The 16,945-nt window shown below is 41.2% G+C and overlaps 1 protein-coding gene across 1 annotated transcript in view; it reads right to left on the reverse strand.

Moving 5' to 3' along the window:
• The window catches only part of LOC140202257 (parkin coregulated gene protein-like), a 253,430-nt gene that overhangs the window by 198,017 nt on the left and 38,468 nt on the right, over window positions 1-16,945 (reverse strand). The window contains exon 2 of the mRNA XM_072267134.1: window positions 3,415-3,549. Coding sequence (XP_072123235.1) covers window positions 3,415-3,549 — 135 coding nt within the window. The remainder of the gene's footprint in view (window positions 1-3,414; window positions 3,550-16,945) is intronic.

Consider the following 16,945-nt stretch of genomic DNA (forward strand, 5'->3'; position numbering starts at 1 on the left):
TCAGTAAATGGGACATTCACAAGCCATCTCACTTCTCAAAGGTGCAGCCTGGCTTTAAGAAGCTTAAGTTAGCTTTAAATGTTGCGAGCTACACATAAAATCTGTTCTCCTTTGGAAGTTAAAAACCAATGTACAGCACAGTTAATGTTAACTACACACAGCTGTAAACAATGCAGGCAGGACAAAGTTGTCCTGCTGCCTGCACTGGAAACAACTGTTGCAGACTTGCTGCACTTTCTGATATGCTCTAATATAGCCTCAAATGGTTTCCCAGCAGATACACCAAAATGTCTTACAATGTTTGAACTATAGGTTGCCTTTATAGTTATTTATGTAGATGTTGTATGATTTTTGAACAAGAACTATATTAGCACATTGCTTTGGTGAGCCTTTATCACTTAGCTTAATTTTATACAGGACAATGTACCACTAGCTTTGAGCTACATTACAAAGAAACATTAGATATAAAAACGATTCTACCATATGAAGTAAGCTTCTCTCTCACTCTAAAATCGAATAGTATCAAATCCTAACAGATACAAGCAAACCATTTACATAAATTCCTAAAATCTTCTAAGAACATAGGAAAGCAATTAATGAGGAATTATTACAAACAAAAATGTGGCCATTTCATATAATTGTTCAAAATACATTTTAAAATTATTTTGGCCATTCTCATAGTTTTTCTACTATTGAAAAACAATATTTGTTACACAATACAATGTTACAGATATTTCAAAGTGCATAAAATTATTCCATTTATCAATGCAATAGAATTTTCAGTGTTTAGCTTGCTTGCCAATTTATTTTCTACAAGCAGCCTGTGCTGTGTGAGAAGCTTGATTTCACTCAGCTTCCTACAGTTCTTTCTCTGACTGGATTTGGTAAGCTACAACCATTACTAACACAGCTTCTGCAAGCACCTATAGAACTCAGAATTTAATGATTGGTGCATGGCAGGACTTTCAGAAAGAACTCATATTCTAGTTGTTCTAAGCCTCTTACTATTCTATGTCACTTTTCTCCTCTGTTGCATTGATGCAAAATTATCATTGACATCTTCTTGAATTATCTGCTCCCCACTATTACAACTCAAAGTCAGCTCAAGGCAGCTGAGACCTCTGGTTCACCTCAGCTGCTTCTATATGCTTTGCATCAAAATGATTCCAGGACAGTCACCTCATATAGGGTTGTCTACCATCTTTCCACAAATCACTCCTCTTTTTGTAGGAACATCTGGGCAAGATGAATTAGTGGAGGAACAATTGGAAGCAAACACTATTTAGCACTTTCTATTTTTTTTATATCTTAATTCTTTTTTAATTTTTAAGTGAGGTGGTATACTTCCTGCATAATTCTCTTCCATGTACAGAATTGAAATTGGACTTGGAATTGGTTTATTGGCAAGGTACAGAGTGCTTGACTTAAATACTATTCATACAGAATAATTCATTACACAGTACATTGAGGTTGGACTAGGCAAAACAATAACAGAATGCAGGATAAAGTGCAACATCTACAGAGAAAGTGCAATGGAAATAAACAATAAGGTGCAATAACATAACAAGGTAGATTGTGAGGTCAAGAGTCCATCTTACCACAGCACAGAACTATTTAATAGTCTTATAATAAGAGGGTGGAAGCTGTCCTTGAGCTTTCTGATACGAGCTTTCAGAACTTTTGGATCCTCTGCCCAATGGCAGAAGTGAGAAGAGAGAATGCTTGGGATGGGTAGAGTCTTTAAGTTATGCTGGCTGCTTTCCTGAGGCAGTATGAGGTATAGACAGGGTCCACAGAGGGGATGCTGGTGTCCATGATGTGCTGGGCTGTGTCCACAACTCTCTGCAGTTTCTTGAGGTCACAGGCAGAGCAGTTGCCACACCAAGTCGAATTTTTCCATGTACAGAAAGCCGAATGATATCAACTGCTAGAACTCCTGCCAAATTCATCAATCTTCTCCACAGTTCTAGGTATGCCTGGCATGAAACAGGAATTGCTGGACTGGTCCTGGCAGAATTAGACCTAACATAAATTTGAAACGTATTTCTTTTTTCCATGGCAATCATCACCAATTAATCAATCACTAAAAGTAAAAAGGCAAATTTGAAATTTAAGATTGACATTTTTTAATGATCATCAGCCAATACAGATAGTTTCCAAATAAGGAAGGATTCTATCGGTGCTCGATTCCTCCAATCAGCTTAAGCGGATGCTATAGTTTTGCCAAAAATGTTCAGGTGACACTTCAAAGTGTACAAATTATCCTGGAAGAAGTCACTTCCAAACTTTTCAGAAACACTACTTCCATAATTCAGCAATTCCACCTACTCATATTCCTTCACCTTGCAAAGTGGCGGGAAAGGATCATTTTATGTGTTTGGGTTAATACACTATGCAAGACTGACATGACAAGTGTTTTATTAGTTTCTATTTCTCCTTCAAGTCACTTAACATGTGCATTTCCTGACATGTATTGTCTCATATCAAAATTGTTAAATCTAGCCACTACAAATGCTTGTCGAGTTTTCTTTAGTCAACATTTTATTGATGTACTGAAACCTTGTACAAAATGAGAGAAATAAAAAATGCATTTATGCTTTTTTCTCTCCTGTACAATGTACCTGTATTTGCACTGAAGGTTACAATACATTTGAAATCTGAAATCTTAGCTGAAACTAGAATTTGCCAACAAAAGTATTCCATTCTGTAAAAAAAAACTGTGAACTGCAGTTTGGTTGATCACACAAGACAGGATAATAGTTCAATGGCCTTGCAATTCTTATATATAAGCCACTGTTATTTTAACCACAGTACATACTAGTGTCAGAGCATTCATTAAATAATGCATTTGTTTTGAAGCTAATTAACCTTTTGTCAGACAAATGGGAAAGATAGGGCCATTGCAAGCGGCATATCAGTGCGGTAGCTGACACAAACTGCAGCAACTGAAAGTGGTGCTGGAATATGGATCGACCTTCATTTATATTCTGTTCTGCACATAGGGCATACAATCTTGACCCATCCATTTAAGTAATTAAAGTTTCCATTTGGAAACATCCTGCAGGAAGAGGTGAAGCCTGGGAGATAAATGTCTGCCTGCTTCATGCATTTAGCTTGTTCCATCACTTGATGGACTGTTTTAAATAGCCTGGGTTGCCAGGTCCTCATAAAAATGGAGATGGATTGGCCAGCAGAGAATACTCTCGAAGGAAAGCTGACTCTCTCATCTCTTTTGCTGGATATAACTTAATTGTGAGCAAGGGTGGGCAGCTGACTCAGAAGACCTGTCATTTTTCTGGCCCCTATTTACTGAGAAACTACTCTATCTGATTAATTTGTAAACTAACCTTATTCGACAATAGGATATGATACTTTGCGATGAGAAGAAAATGTCAAGGATGTACTTCAACTCACCTTCCAGGCTATTCGATTTCCCTGTGAACCATGTTCTAGGGCAATTGGGAAATCGCCTCGTTTATAACACTTACGAAATGCTGTGGGTCCACTGGGTCTTTCTCGGAAAGATCCTGCAGATGAAGGTCCGACCACCTTGAAAATCAAAACATAAACAGTGTTTACAGTGATCTTAACAAGTTTCATTAATTTACACAGATTTCCTTTGATTGTCTGTTAACCATGCCTTGTTTCCTACATTACAACAGTAAACACTCCTGAAAAGTACTTAATTATTAGGTGTATTGGACATAAACACTATTGTTCAAATATAGTTCCTTTCTTGGTCACTTTCATATTCTTCTCCAAAAAGATATCCATCATCAGGGACCTCCACTATTGAGTCTAAGTCCGCTTCCTGATGCTTCCATCAGGCAGGAGGTAACAGGAGCCTGAAGACTCACATCTCAAGGTTCAGTAATAGCTTCATTCCCTTTGCCATCAGGTTCTTGAACTGACCTGAAAAACCATAATACTACCTCAGAATATATTTCTTTTCCCCTCTCGGTAGTGTCATTATGTTTATTTTGTTGTGTAAGTATAATTTGTTAATTTAAGTGTATGCTAACTTAAGCTTATCATGTTTGTAATTTACTGAGCCGTTGTTGCTGCAGAAAGCTAATTTATATGGCAATTATATCCTTTTCTACAGTCTATGCCTATGACAATAAGCTTAAGCTTTACATAGGCAACTTTCAACATGATGAGTACCATTTTACAGGGCTCACTAAATAATTGTACATTTAAAATAAAAGCTTGGAAGGTTCATTTCACTTTTATATTGGGTGTGCTGAACCATCACTGTATTTAGAGCTAACACCTATCCAGATTCCAAGCAAAATGTCATAAAATTGGCCAAATCTATGTATGGATCAATGAAATAGGATTTTCCTGGTTCCTAACAGGACAACAGTTATTTTTGCACAAGTTCTGACATTGTTTTTAAAAAACACTAATCTGAAATGGATGGCAGTCCTTAAAGGCAAATTCTACATAATGGCTGCCATAGAAGTAAAAGAGGTTGCAATAGAGAAGACAGCTCCTATATTCACTCAAAGACGCTTGGAGGTAGGTTCTCTGTAACTGGGGAGAGGGAGGAGTGTTTGCTTGGACACCACCTAGTGCCAACTTGAGAAGCTTGGCAAGAAGCTATCTCCTACAGGTGTGAGAATCCCCATACAAGTGAGTGACACAGAAATGAGTTTTGTGTTTACTCAAAAAAATGGCAAAAAGAGCTGCAGACCACTGAGGAAAAGTACAGCAAGACATCTTTAGATCAGCGATTTAATTATAAATGTCACATTATCAGTGGAGGTAGAGCTGCAAAGGAGTATTTGAGGCATTTTGAGAAGTAATTTAGACACTCCCTCTTGATCATTGATATAGTTAGTGCCTGCCGTGTAAAGAAGGTCATTGAGTTTGCTTCAGACCATAAGATCATAAGGCATTGGAGCAGAATTAGGCCATTCAGCCCATCAAGTCTGCTCTGCCATTCTATCATGGATGATTTATTACCTCTTTTAATCCCTTTCTCCTGCCTTTTCCCCATAATCTTTGACATCCTCACTAGTTAAGAACCTATCAACCTTCGCTTCAAATAAACCCAATGACTTGGCCTCCACAGCTGTCTGTGATGATGAATTCCACAGATTCACCAACTTCTGGCTAAAGAAATTCCTCCTTATCTCAGAGGGAACATCCTTGTATTCTGAGGCTGTGCCCCCTAGTCCTAGACACCCCCATTACAGGAGACATGCACTCAACTTCTGCTCTATCTGGACCTTTCAATATTCGATGTTTCAAAGAGATCCCCCTTCATTCTTCTAAGTTCTTGGGAGTATAGGCCCAGAGCTATCAAATGCTTCTCATGCATTAACCATTTATTTCCTGGGATTATTCCCGTGAACATCCTCTGGACATTCTCCAATGCCAGCACATTCTTTCTTAGATAAGGGGTCCAAATCAGGGGTGGGGTGGGGTCATACTAATCCAAGTGTGTGTGGTCTGACCAATGCCTTATAAAGCCTCACCATTACATCTACAATTGACCCTGCCCTCACACGCATCTCCTCTATTTCTGGACATCCAAACTCACCCCATCTTTCCGCAGACCTAATAAGGATAGAGATTCTCTTGGTCTAACTTACCACTCCACAAGCTTCCACATCCAACATATCATTCTCCGCAACTTCTACCAACTTCAAGAGGATCCCATCACCAAACACATCTTTACTTCTCCCCCACACTTCGCTTTCCACAGGGATCACTCCCTCTATGAACCTCTTGTCCATCTGTCCCTCCCCACTAACCTTCCCCTTCCTAGCACGTATCCCTGCAAGTGACAGAAATGCTACACCTACCCACTCAGGGCCCCAAACAGTCCTTCCACGTGAGGCAACACTTCATCTACGAATCTGCTAGTGTTATCTGCTGTATCCGGTGCCACTGATGCAGTTTCCTCTACATTGGTGAGACCAGTATAAACTGGGGGGGGGGGGGGAGTCACTTTGTTAACCACCTCTGCTTCATCCACCAAAAGCAGAATTTCCCAGTGACCAACCATTTTAATTCCTATCCCCATTCCTGTTCCAACATGTCGGTCCATGGCCTCTTTGGAGAAGCAAGACCTCATATTCTGTCTAGGTAACCTACAACCTGGTGGCATGAACATTTCCTCTGATTTTTTTTTGCCTTACGTTCCTGTTCATCTTTTTGTTCTTCTCATGTCAATGACTGCTGATATGCAACATGCAACCAACCATGATGAAATCTCCACAGTTTTACTGCAGTTCATCCCGAACTAATGCAAGTAATGAAATCTCAATTTTGGAACAGTATTGGCATTTTCCACAATTCTGCTACCTGCGTGGTCCTTGCAGTTTCTACATTCAGAAGCAGTGATGTGAGCAGCTGCTAGTTAATTGTAGCCCTTGATCTAAGTATCCTACCATATGGGGAGAGCAGATGAACATACACAAAACGCTGGAGGAGCTCAGCAGGCCAAGCAGCATCTACAGAAATTAATAGTCGATGTTTCAGGCTGAGACCCTTCATTTTGTGTGTGTGTGTGTTGCTCTGGATTTCCAGCATCTGCAGAATCTCCTGTGTTTATGGTCACTGAAAATGTCCTAGAGATGAAGGCATCATGTACGCTTGCTGGAAACATGGGATTGGCCATGATGATGATAATCCACAACCACCTGCACAATGGGGAAGTGGACACCTTTCCTAATGGATGGTTAGGTCTGATTAAACCTAGTATGAAAAGTTTAGTCAGAGATCAATTAAGTGCATATTAAATAAATGTTTTTAATTTCTAAGGTAGGCCACAAAATCATTCTATCTTTCACCAGATGTTAAGCCCAGAAAATGCTGATAAGGTGCACTTGCTGATTAAAAACCTCGAACAATAACTGTGTACGAGAACAAAGAACCATTTACAGGAAACGTAAAGCCTACTGCCCATATGTAAGTGACGCATCAAGCACTGTCAACCCTTGCATGTATTTGAACAGTTTTCCTGTTGATCTTAAACTTCTCACTAATGCTGCAAAGATTATCTGAAGTTGTATGATTTCCCCTTAAAAGGGAATAATAGGTGAACGGTTGCTATAAATCCAGGGGTAAATCAACTCATTGCAGAAGATGGGAAGTTTTTTTTCTCATGTAACCCTCATAAAAAAAGTTGGAAACTGTTACAGATTATTCCCACATAGAATCATAGAATAGACTCACAGAAACAGGCCCTTCAGCCCATTCAGTCCATGTCAACTATTAATCTGCCTGGTCCCATTGACCTGCATCAGGATCATAGCCCTCCAAACACCTCCCGTCCATGTACTTGTACAAATTTCTCTTAAATGTTGAAATCAAAATTGCATCCATCACTTCCGCTGGCAGCTCGTTCCACACTCTCACCACCCACTGAGTGGAAAAGTTCTCCCTCATGTTCCTCTTAAATACTTCACATTTCACCCTTAACTGTTTGAGTATCACCCAACCTCTGAGGCAAAAGCTTGCTTGTGTTTACCCTATCCATCTACCCCCCATGATTTTGCACACCTCTATCAAATCACCCCTCATTCTTCTATGCTCTAGGGAATAAAGCCCTAACATATTCAATCTTTCCCTATAACTCAGGTCCTCCAGTCACAGCAACATCCTTGTAAATTTTCTCTGCACTCTTTCAATCTTATTGACATCTTTCCTGAAGGTCCAGTAGATAACCAAAACTGCACACAATACTCCAAACTATCACTAATATCTCCTGCAACTTCAACATAACATCCTAACTCCTGTATTCAATACTTTGATTTATGAAGGCCAATGTGCCAAAAGCTTTCTTTATGACCCAATCTACCTGTGACACCACTTTCAAGAAATTATGAATTTGTATTTCCAGATGCCCCTGTTCTACCGTATTCCTCAGACCCCTACCACTCACTACATAAGTCCTACCCTGGCTCGTCCTCGCAAAGTCAAACATCTCACACTTGTCTGCATTAAATTCCATCTGCCATTTTTCCAGATGGTCCAGATCTGACAGCAAGTTTTGATAGTTTTCCTTGCTGTCCACTGCACCCTCAAACTTGGTGTCATCCACAAATTTGCTGATCCAGTTTACCACCTTAGCATCCAGATTGCTGATTTAGATCACAAACAACAATGGATGCAGCACTGCAGACAACATCCACTGCTTTGCCTTCATTGACTTTCCTGGTAACTTCCTCAAAATCTCTATAAGATTGGATGGACATGACCTACCACGCACAAAGCCATGCTGATTACCCCCAATCAATCCTTGTACAGGTTTCTCCCGTCATCCGAAGGCAGAGCGCTCCTACGAAACAGTTCGTAAGCCGGAATGTTGTAAAGCAAAGAAGCAATTACCATTTATTTATATGGGAAAAATTTGTGAGCGTTCGCAGACCCAAAAATAACCTACCAAATCATGCCAAATAACACATAAAACCTAAAATAACAGTAACATATAGTAAAAGCAGGAATGATATGATAAATACACAGCTTAAAGTAGAAATAATGTATGTACAGTGTAATATCACTTACTGGAATCGGGAAGACAGCTTGCCCAGCACACGGATGATGGTGCGTTAGACTGAGTCATCACAGGTTGGGGTGGTGTAGTGGCCCCTACCCTCTGGGCCACCGACCCGATACATTGCCGTGAAGAACGCAGCGGTAGCCAGGAGGCACACAGCACATCTTTAAGAAAAAAGCCGAAATAAACATGCTAATTAATTAGGTGCTGCCCGGCACGTAATTAATTAGCATGTTTATTTCGGCTTTTTTCTTAAAGATGCGCTGTGTGCCTCCCGGCTACCGTTGCATTCTCCGTGAATCGGTATCTGTCCGTGGCCTGGGAGTTGGGGTGGTGGGACACTGGGGTGTCATCTCGTTGTCTGTTTCCATTAGAGCAGGCAGCTCATCTTCTCCTATGACTGCTCGCCTCGATGTCGAAGGTCGAGGTTCGTCGTTTGCTGTGGCTGATGAGGAAGGCTTGCTTGACTGCTGAGCCTCGCGCATTTTTCTATCACACAGTTCTTTGTAAGCACTCAAACCATCCTGCAAATATCCCCTAAACCTACGTACCCTTTCAAAATTAAAGTCGTACCTTATCATTGCAGCGAAAATCTCACGCAGTTGCTTCACTTTCTGCACTCAGTTACATTCGGTTTCGATTGTTATCCTTTCCTCTTCCAATTGCATCAGCTCTTCATCTATCAGTTCTTGGTCATGGGATGGCAAAACCTCTTCAACATCACCTTCGTCAGCTTCCACAAGCCAAACTCACTTTGTCCTTGCTTCGTTCACCACGATCGAAACGCTTAATTATGTCTAGTTTCACGCTAAGTGTAACACCCTTACGAGCTCCTTCAGGCTTTTCCGACACCTTAGATCTCATCTTGCTAATGGCTGCTCAATGCAACGTGTTTAGGCAATGCTGTTCCGAATCTGGGGGAGAGCGGCTGCTTGGGGCGCACGCTGCCTTTTATCGCGCGCTGCCTTTCTTCGTAACAGTGAAAACACCTTCTGAAAGCGAAAACAGGGTACTAATGTAGGTCTTTTGTAACAGTGAGGTTTCGTAAAGCGAATGTTCGAAAAGCGGGGGACACCTGCATATCCAAATGCTCATATCTCCAGTCCCTTATAATACCTTATAATAATTTATCCACCACTGATGCCAAGTTTCCTTGCTTATTCTTAAAGTCTTTCTTAAACAACGGAACAACATTAGCTATCCTCCAAACCTTTAGCATCTTACCTGTGGTTAAGGGTGTTTTAAATATTTCTTCTAGGGCAATTTCTGCACTAGCTCCTCACAGGATCAGACGGGACACCTTGTCAAGCTCTGGGGATTTATCTGTTCTAATTTTCATCAAGGCAGCAAACACCTCCTTCTCTGAGTCAGTATACAATCTATGCCTCACTGCTGCTTTGCATATAGACTCTGTGTCTGTCTTTTGAGGAAATATAGAGGCAAAAATCCATTTAAGATCTCCTCATTCATTCAGCTCCATACACAGATGATCACTCCAATCTATTTGTCCCTAGCTTTCCGTTGGCACTTAATATATCTGTAGAAGCCCTTGGGATTCTCCTCCACATTATCTACTAGAGCAACCCCATGCCTCCTTTTCGCCCTCCTGATTTCCTTCTTAAGTGTTTTCTTGCATTTCTTATACAAACGTACTTCTTGCCTATACCTGCTATGCACCCCTTCTTTTTCTTAACCAGGGCCTCAATATCTCTCAAAAACCAGAGTTCCTTGACAAGAATATATAAACTCTGTGCTCTCAAAATTTCACTTTTGAAGGCCTCCACTTACCAAGTACAGTTTTGCCAGAAAACACCTTGTCCCAATCAACGCTTGCCAGATCCTTTCTGTAACATAATCCCTTTAATGTGGTTATCTCTTTCTTATTCCTCAGTTCCACCCTATTGCCTCAGTAGACCAGTCTGTCCTGTCTGAGCATAGCTGTGCTACCCCTCCCCCTTTAAACCCTTCTCTATCATGTTCAAGGCAATGGAACCCTGGAACATTGAGCTGACAAGTCCCGCCCTTCCTGCAACCAAGTGTCATTAATGGCTACAAGCACTCCATTATCTGCTCTGGTGCTCTGGTTCCCATCCCCCTGCAACTCAAGTTTAAACCACCCTCACTCCCACCCCCAGTGCAGCAATAGCAAACCCTCCCAGAAGGATATTAGTCCCCCTCCAGTTCAGGTGCAAACCATCTCTTCTATACAGATTCCACCTTCCCTGGAGGAGAGCCCAACGATCCAAAAATCTAAAGTCCTTCTTCCTGCACCATCTCCTTAGCCATGTGTTAAACTGCATGATCTTCCTAGTTCTGGCCTCAATATCATGTGGCATGGGTAGCAATCCTGAGATCACAACCCTGGAGGTCCTGAACTTTAACTTAGCATCTAACTCTCCAAAATCACTTTGCAAGATCTTGTTACCCTTCCTACTCACGTCAATGGTACTGATGTGGACCACGACCACTGGCTGCTCACCTTCCCATTTAAGAATGCCGTGGTCTCAATCCGAGGTGCCCCTGACCCTGGCACATGGCACCAACCGGGAATCTCGTTCTCGTACACAGAACCTCCTGTCTGTTCCCCTAACCAATGATTCCCCTCTCACTACAGCTCGTCTCTCCTCTTCCCTTCCCTTCTGAGCCATAGAGCCAGACTCAGTGCCAGAGAACTGACCGCTGTGGCTTTCCTCTGCTAGGTCATCCCCCCAACAGTATCCAAAGCACAGGTAGCCTGTCCGCTTTTCACCTCCTGATGGTCACTCAGTTATCTGTGTCCTTACCTTGGGTGTAACTACCTCTCTCTATGTCCTGTCGATCAACCCCTTAACTATCTGAATGACTGGGAGTCCATCATTCAGCTCCAGCTCCATTTCTTTAACACAGTCTGAAAGAAGCAACAGCTGGATGCACCTCTTGCAGGCTAGTCCTCAGGTACACAGGAGATCTCCCTGCCTTCCCACATCACACAACAGGAGCATTCCACTATCGTCTCTGGCATCCCCACTTTTCTAACTGTACAATAAGAAAGAAAGAACAACTAAACAAAAAAAATCTACCTGCAGACTCTACCTCTCCTCACTGAAACCACTATGAGCCAAAAACTGAAATTCCCACTCTAACATTGACCCACTCACGCAATGTCTGCTCTGCTTAAACCTAACTTCTTTTTATAGACAACACACATCAAAGTTGCTGGTGAACGCAGCAGGCCAGGCAGCATCTCTAGGAAGAGGTACAGTCGACTTTTCAGGCCGAGACCCTTCGTCAGGGCTAACTGGATGAAGGGTCAGTTAGTCCTGACAAAGGGTCTCGGCCTGAAACGTCGACTGTACCTCTTCCTAGAGATGCTGCCTGGCCTGCTGCATTCACCAGCAACTTTGATGTGTGTTGCTTGAATTTCCAGCATCTGCAGAATTCCTGTTGTTTTTCTTTTTATAGACCCTTGCCAAGCGTCTAATTATGCATAATCTAACATCTCCTCCTGAACTGTGGAGTGTAAGATGTCAAAATTTGACACTGGCCGTGTAGCAGGTAGTTTATTAACTTTAATTTGTTAATTTAAAAGGCACAGCGTAGAAATAGGCCCTTCCAACTCATAAGCCCATGCACCTAAGTCATCAATTCAGACTGTGTGAGAAAACTGGAACACCCGGAGGAAACCCACATGGTGATGGGGAGAACGTACAAACTGCTGACAGACCGTGGCTGGAATTGAACCCAATTTGCCTGCATGGTAATAGTGTTATGCTAGTCGCTAGGCTACCACTTCACCCAGATCAAATCTTTAATACTTTCTGCAATATGAACTTCAGGACTAGGATCTTCAAAGAGGAATTCACTTAATTGATCTCTCTCAGGAATGAAAAAGAATAGATGGAGTAGTCTTTTATAACTCATCAAATCCAATGTATTCTCAATGGAGGAGCTGTGTCAATCTTCAGAGCATCTGTTACTTATTTTATCTCCAGGTTGCCTTGTTTAGAGAAAACACATCTCACTGAAAGTAAAAACAATACAAAACAATATAATTCAATCTATTTATTTAAATCCACATTCAATGAGAACATCAAAAGAGCAGCTGACTGCATCAGCAGTGTGTATGCCCCAAATTCAACAGAATGGCAGGTTATCAAGTGGTCCAATTGCCTGACAACTGTACTTAAAGGAAGAAGGGGGAATGGGAACCTTGACAGCAAGCAATGTACTGAGAACTTCTCCATTGTGGCATTGTGCAGTAGGCACTCACTCACTTCAAATCTTAATCTCCGCTGTAATTGGTTTCTGCTCTCCTACCCGACTGAAGCATGCCTGAGCATCACACAATTACTGACTAATCCATAGGAAATCTAGTCCCCTGGCGAAGGTCAACTCAAGGAATTAAATAAGTGACTGGGAAACAATTAATTCTTTTTCTGACTATAAGTACATCTGCAGAACATCATCTTTTACTGGCTGAATAAAACACAATAGCAGCGATTTTGCAGATCTGACTTTCTCCCTCAGAACTGAGTATTAAATTTTGTGAGTCACCTTTGCAACCCCAGAAATGTTTTTCATGTCAGTGACGTACGTGATGACATCATTTCCCATGCCACACATTACAAAGGAACTTGGACCACGTTGTCATGAACGCACCATTGCTGTGCATTTCCTGGCCAACATGGTCTTATTCTAGCAGCACTGGTCTAGAAAGCGAGCAAATTAAGCGATATACTTACCTATATCCTTTGACACCCTGCATTAAAAATAGTCACCAATTCCTCCAGTCCTAAGATGCAGCCCTTGAAATCTCCAATTTCACCAGACGAAGTGATCCCTTCTGGCCTCGGATGCTCTACTCCCCTTGGTTAGAGACCTCTTACTGTTCTACCCTGCACCTGCATCCTCCACCCAACTTCACATTTCCAAAGGCCAGTATCAATTTTTTAGCCTCTGTTTATTATCTACGCTCACTTCCTTCCTTCCACCTAACCCCCATAACAAACTCTGAGGGTATGCTCAAAGTTTTAGGCAATAAAATGTCCAAAATAAATGTGAAATAATGAAGTGCCAAGAACAATTTCACAAAAAAAATTAAGCTGCTGTATACAGCAATACAAACAACAAAAACTGGTAGCTTGAACTCATTATTCCACTAGAGAAACCAGGTATTTGAAGGAAAATTGAGAACTGCTTTGAGATCAAATCCTGCTGTACATAGTACGATCTGAAAGATGTGAGAAAGGAAAGGAATCGGTGGCTGTACCAATTAAAGATAATGTAATAGTGACGTGAAAGATCTATAACATACATTTATGTAAATAAAATCCATGTGGATCTAGAAGCCCTCTATCAAAGCATGTGCTTCATGTTAAATAGGATAGCTTCATTACACATCTAGTAGCTCAGAACTGGGCATCCATGAAGCATTGTGAACCATGAGCTACAAAGTTGTATTGCATCCTGTCTCTACCTTGCAATGTGGTATGTCCCTTTCACTGACGTTGGGCCAGGTGACCAATTCTGGTTCGGTGGCGAGTACAAAAGAGTACAGTAGGAGCAGTAACAGTCATGCCTAAAATCAGTGAAGCTGATGGACAGAACTGCAAACTTGTTGAAATATGAACAGAATGCAGAGATTTCACAACCAATGGATCACTCAAAACTCTTCACCCCTCCTATGCTCAGACATGGATGTTGGTGTACATGTAAAAGTGCTATTTCATCATCAACCAATGAGAGCTTTTGAGTATATACCATTTTTCTTTTGCGGTCCTCACCATCAGAAATTCAAATCTTTCAATATAACATTAAGAAATAGCAGAGCATAATGAAGACAGCAGTGAACTTACAACTTCCAAGCTGAATTTGTTGAGGTGGTGCTTCAGAACTTGTAATGCTCCCAGCTGAACTCATCCTTCAATATGACACAGCCGTCCTTCGAAAAACTGTTCACAAAATGGAAAATCACTACCCTATGCTTTCGTCAATCATAAAGTGAGAGATGGTATTGTCAACAAAGCTATCAAGTAATACTGATGCTGCTGAATTCTGCCAGGATCACCCAGCTTCAAAATATGTTGCAGGCTTGGTCCAAATATGAAAAAAAATTAAACTCTAAGAGTGATCTGCGAGTGATTTCTCTTGACATCAAGGTGTCATTGAGCCAAATATGACTTAAGGAGCTCTAGTAAAACTGAAATTGCCAGAACTTCCCTCTGGCAAGAAGATATGTGGTTATAGTTACTGGATTCAGCCACCTAAGAAAATCACTGCTGGAGTTCGTGAGGGTAGTGTCTGTTCCAGTGCTGGTGTACCCTCCATCTGAATCTCAGGAGGGTCTATACAATGTTCAGCCATAATAAGTCACTTTCACATCATTGGAGAGACAATGACCATCTCTAACTCATCTTCTTATGACATTCTAACAGACTAGCATGAATCTACTAGACTACCAGAAGTCTTGACATTTCTTCATTGATGCCTGAGCAGTAAAAGCAGTATTTCACCATACCCATTGTCTGCTACATTAGATCTGACAGCAAAAATCTCCAGTGTATTGCTGCTCTCTATGTGTATCTAGGTTGCACACAGTTCCAAGTTTAAAGTAAATTTAATTCGAGATTCATTTTCTTGCAGGCATTCACAGTAGAACAGAAAAACAATAGAATCAATGAAAAACTACACGCAAATAAAGACTGACAATCAACCAAGGAACAACAAAAGAATACAAACTGTGCAAACAAAGAGAATGAATGAATAAATAAAAGAACAGACAAATAAATAAACAAACAGATAGACAAATAAATAAATAAACAAATAAGAATACGAGTTGTAGAGTACAGCGCTCTCCAACTTGTCCAGCACTCATCGACCCATTATCAGTAAATTGCCATTGTCGCAAAGGAGTCAACTTTTGGTTCATTGCAATGACTTACGAACAGCTGGCACAGCAGTATGCCACAGAATAAAATCATCATGACCATAACCCAGAGAGTGAGCAGTGACCTGTTTAATTAACTGCCATTGGTTCCACATCTGGAGGACATAGGGAAGGGGAATCACTTTAGGTTCAGATGATGAAGAACAGATTTAGGATGCAGAGCCCTTTCTCAAAGCATTGTTTTTGGAGTTAATGGTACCCTGTATCTTGAAGCTGGCAATCCCAAATAAAGCTTTGTATTCTCTTCCCTTCTGGTCTTTGACAAGAGATTCAGTAACTTGCCTCATATAACAGTGAACAGAAGATAGCAAGATGCTTGTATATGTTCAACGCTTGCCAAAGCGCAATTAGACACATAAACGTTCATTGTCATTGCCAGCTTCACAGCCTCTAGCAATGCGATCCTTGCTCTGAATATAGATCTCAATTATATTGTTCTTACTGAAGTAAAAACATTTCCTATTTTATCATTCACTGAGAACAGGCTTTCCCTGTGGCCATTCCCCTCAACAAGTATGCCCCTTTTGGATACTGGGGTGGGATATGACAGGGTGCAGCCAGATCAGTGGCACTGTGGTTGGCTTTGAGACTCAATAAGGAAGGTTAAGTCAAGCAGAGCAATAGTGATAGGTGACCATTAATTAGGGGGAAAGACAGATTCTCTGACCCTGAGAGAAGCACCAGTATGGTGTGGCGCCTCATGGATGCTAGGGTGAGGCAGTTTCAGAGCAGCTGCAGAACATTTTCAAAGGTAGTAATCTCTGGATTACTCCAGATGCCATGTGGTGGTTTGAGCATGAATAGAAAAATAAAACAAATGAATGAGTGGCTGAGGAATTGATGCAGGGGGCAGGGTTTCAGGTTCTTGGATCATTAGAACTTCTTCTTGTGCAGCAGTGACTTGTACAACAGGGATGGATTGCACCTTAACTGGAGGGGAACCAAAATCCTAGGAGATTTGCTGGTGCTACTTGGGATGATTTTAACCTAGTTTGGCAGGGGACGGGTACCAGAGCAACAGAACTGGGGCGTATAATTGTTATTTTCTTGCAATTTTACTTTTTAATACCTGTTTTTATTTTTTTATGGAATCACCTATGTACTGTACATGTAACGGCTCAGTGAATTCTCCAGTAATTACGATATAGTTGTCTCTGTATTTTTCTAGAAATGCCTTAGTTTCAATAACAGGTATATCACACTAATGAATCTTACTATTTTATTGGTTAGTTGTTATCATGAAATTTCTGTTATCTCTGGTCCTGTATGAGGAGCCCACGACAACTCTTTAGTCTGCTTTTCTGTTTCTTCTCTCAACGCTTCTCATTTTTGTTCTTATTTGATCTTATAACATTTAATAAAATGATCATAAGCGGCAAGTTTTTTGCCTCATTCTTGACTTCCGAAGAATCTTTGGGTTGCCAAGGCGTCAGGATTCACCATCAGAAGGTGGAGGGTGTCAAGACAGTAACAGTAAGCACAAAGGGGCAGCCAGGTTGTGTGTGTGT

The sequence above is a fragment of the Mobula birostris genome, chromosome 8 (assembly GCF_030028105.1).
Source record: "Mobula birostris isolate sMobBir1 chromosome 8, sMobBir1.hap1, whole genome shotgun sequence".
Taxonomy (NCBI): domain Eukaryota; kingdom Metazoa; phylum Chordata; class Chondrichthyes; order Myliobatiformes; family Myliobatidae; genus Mobula; species Mobula birostris.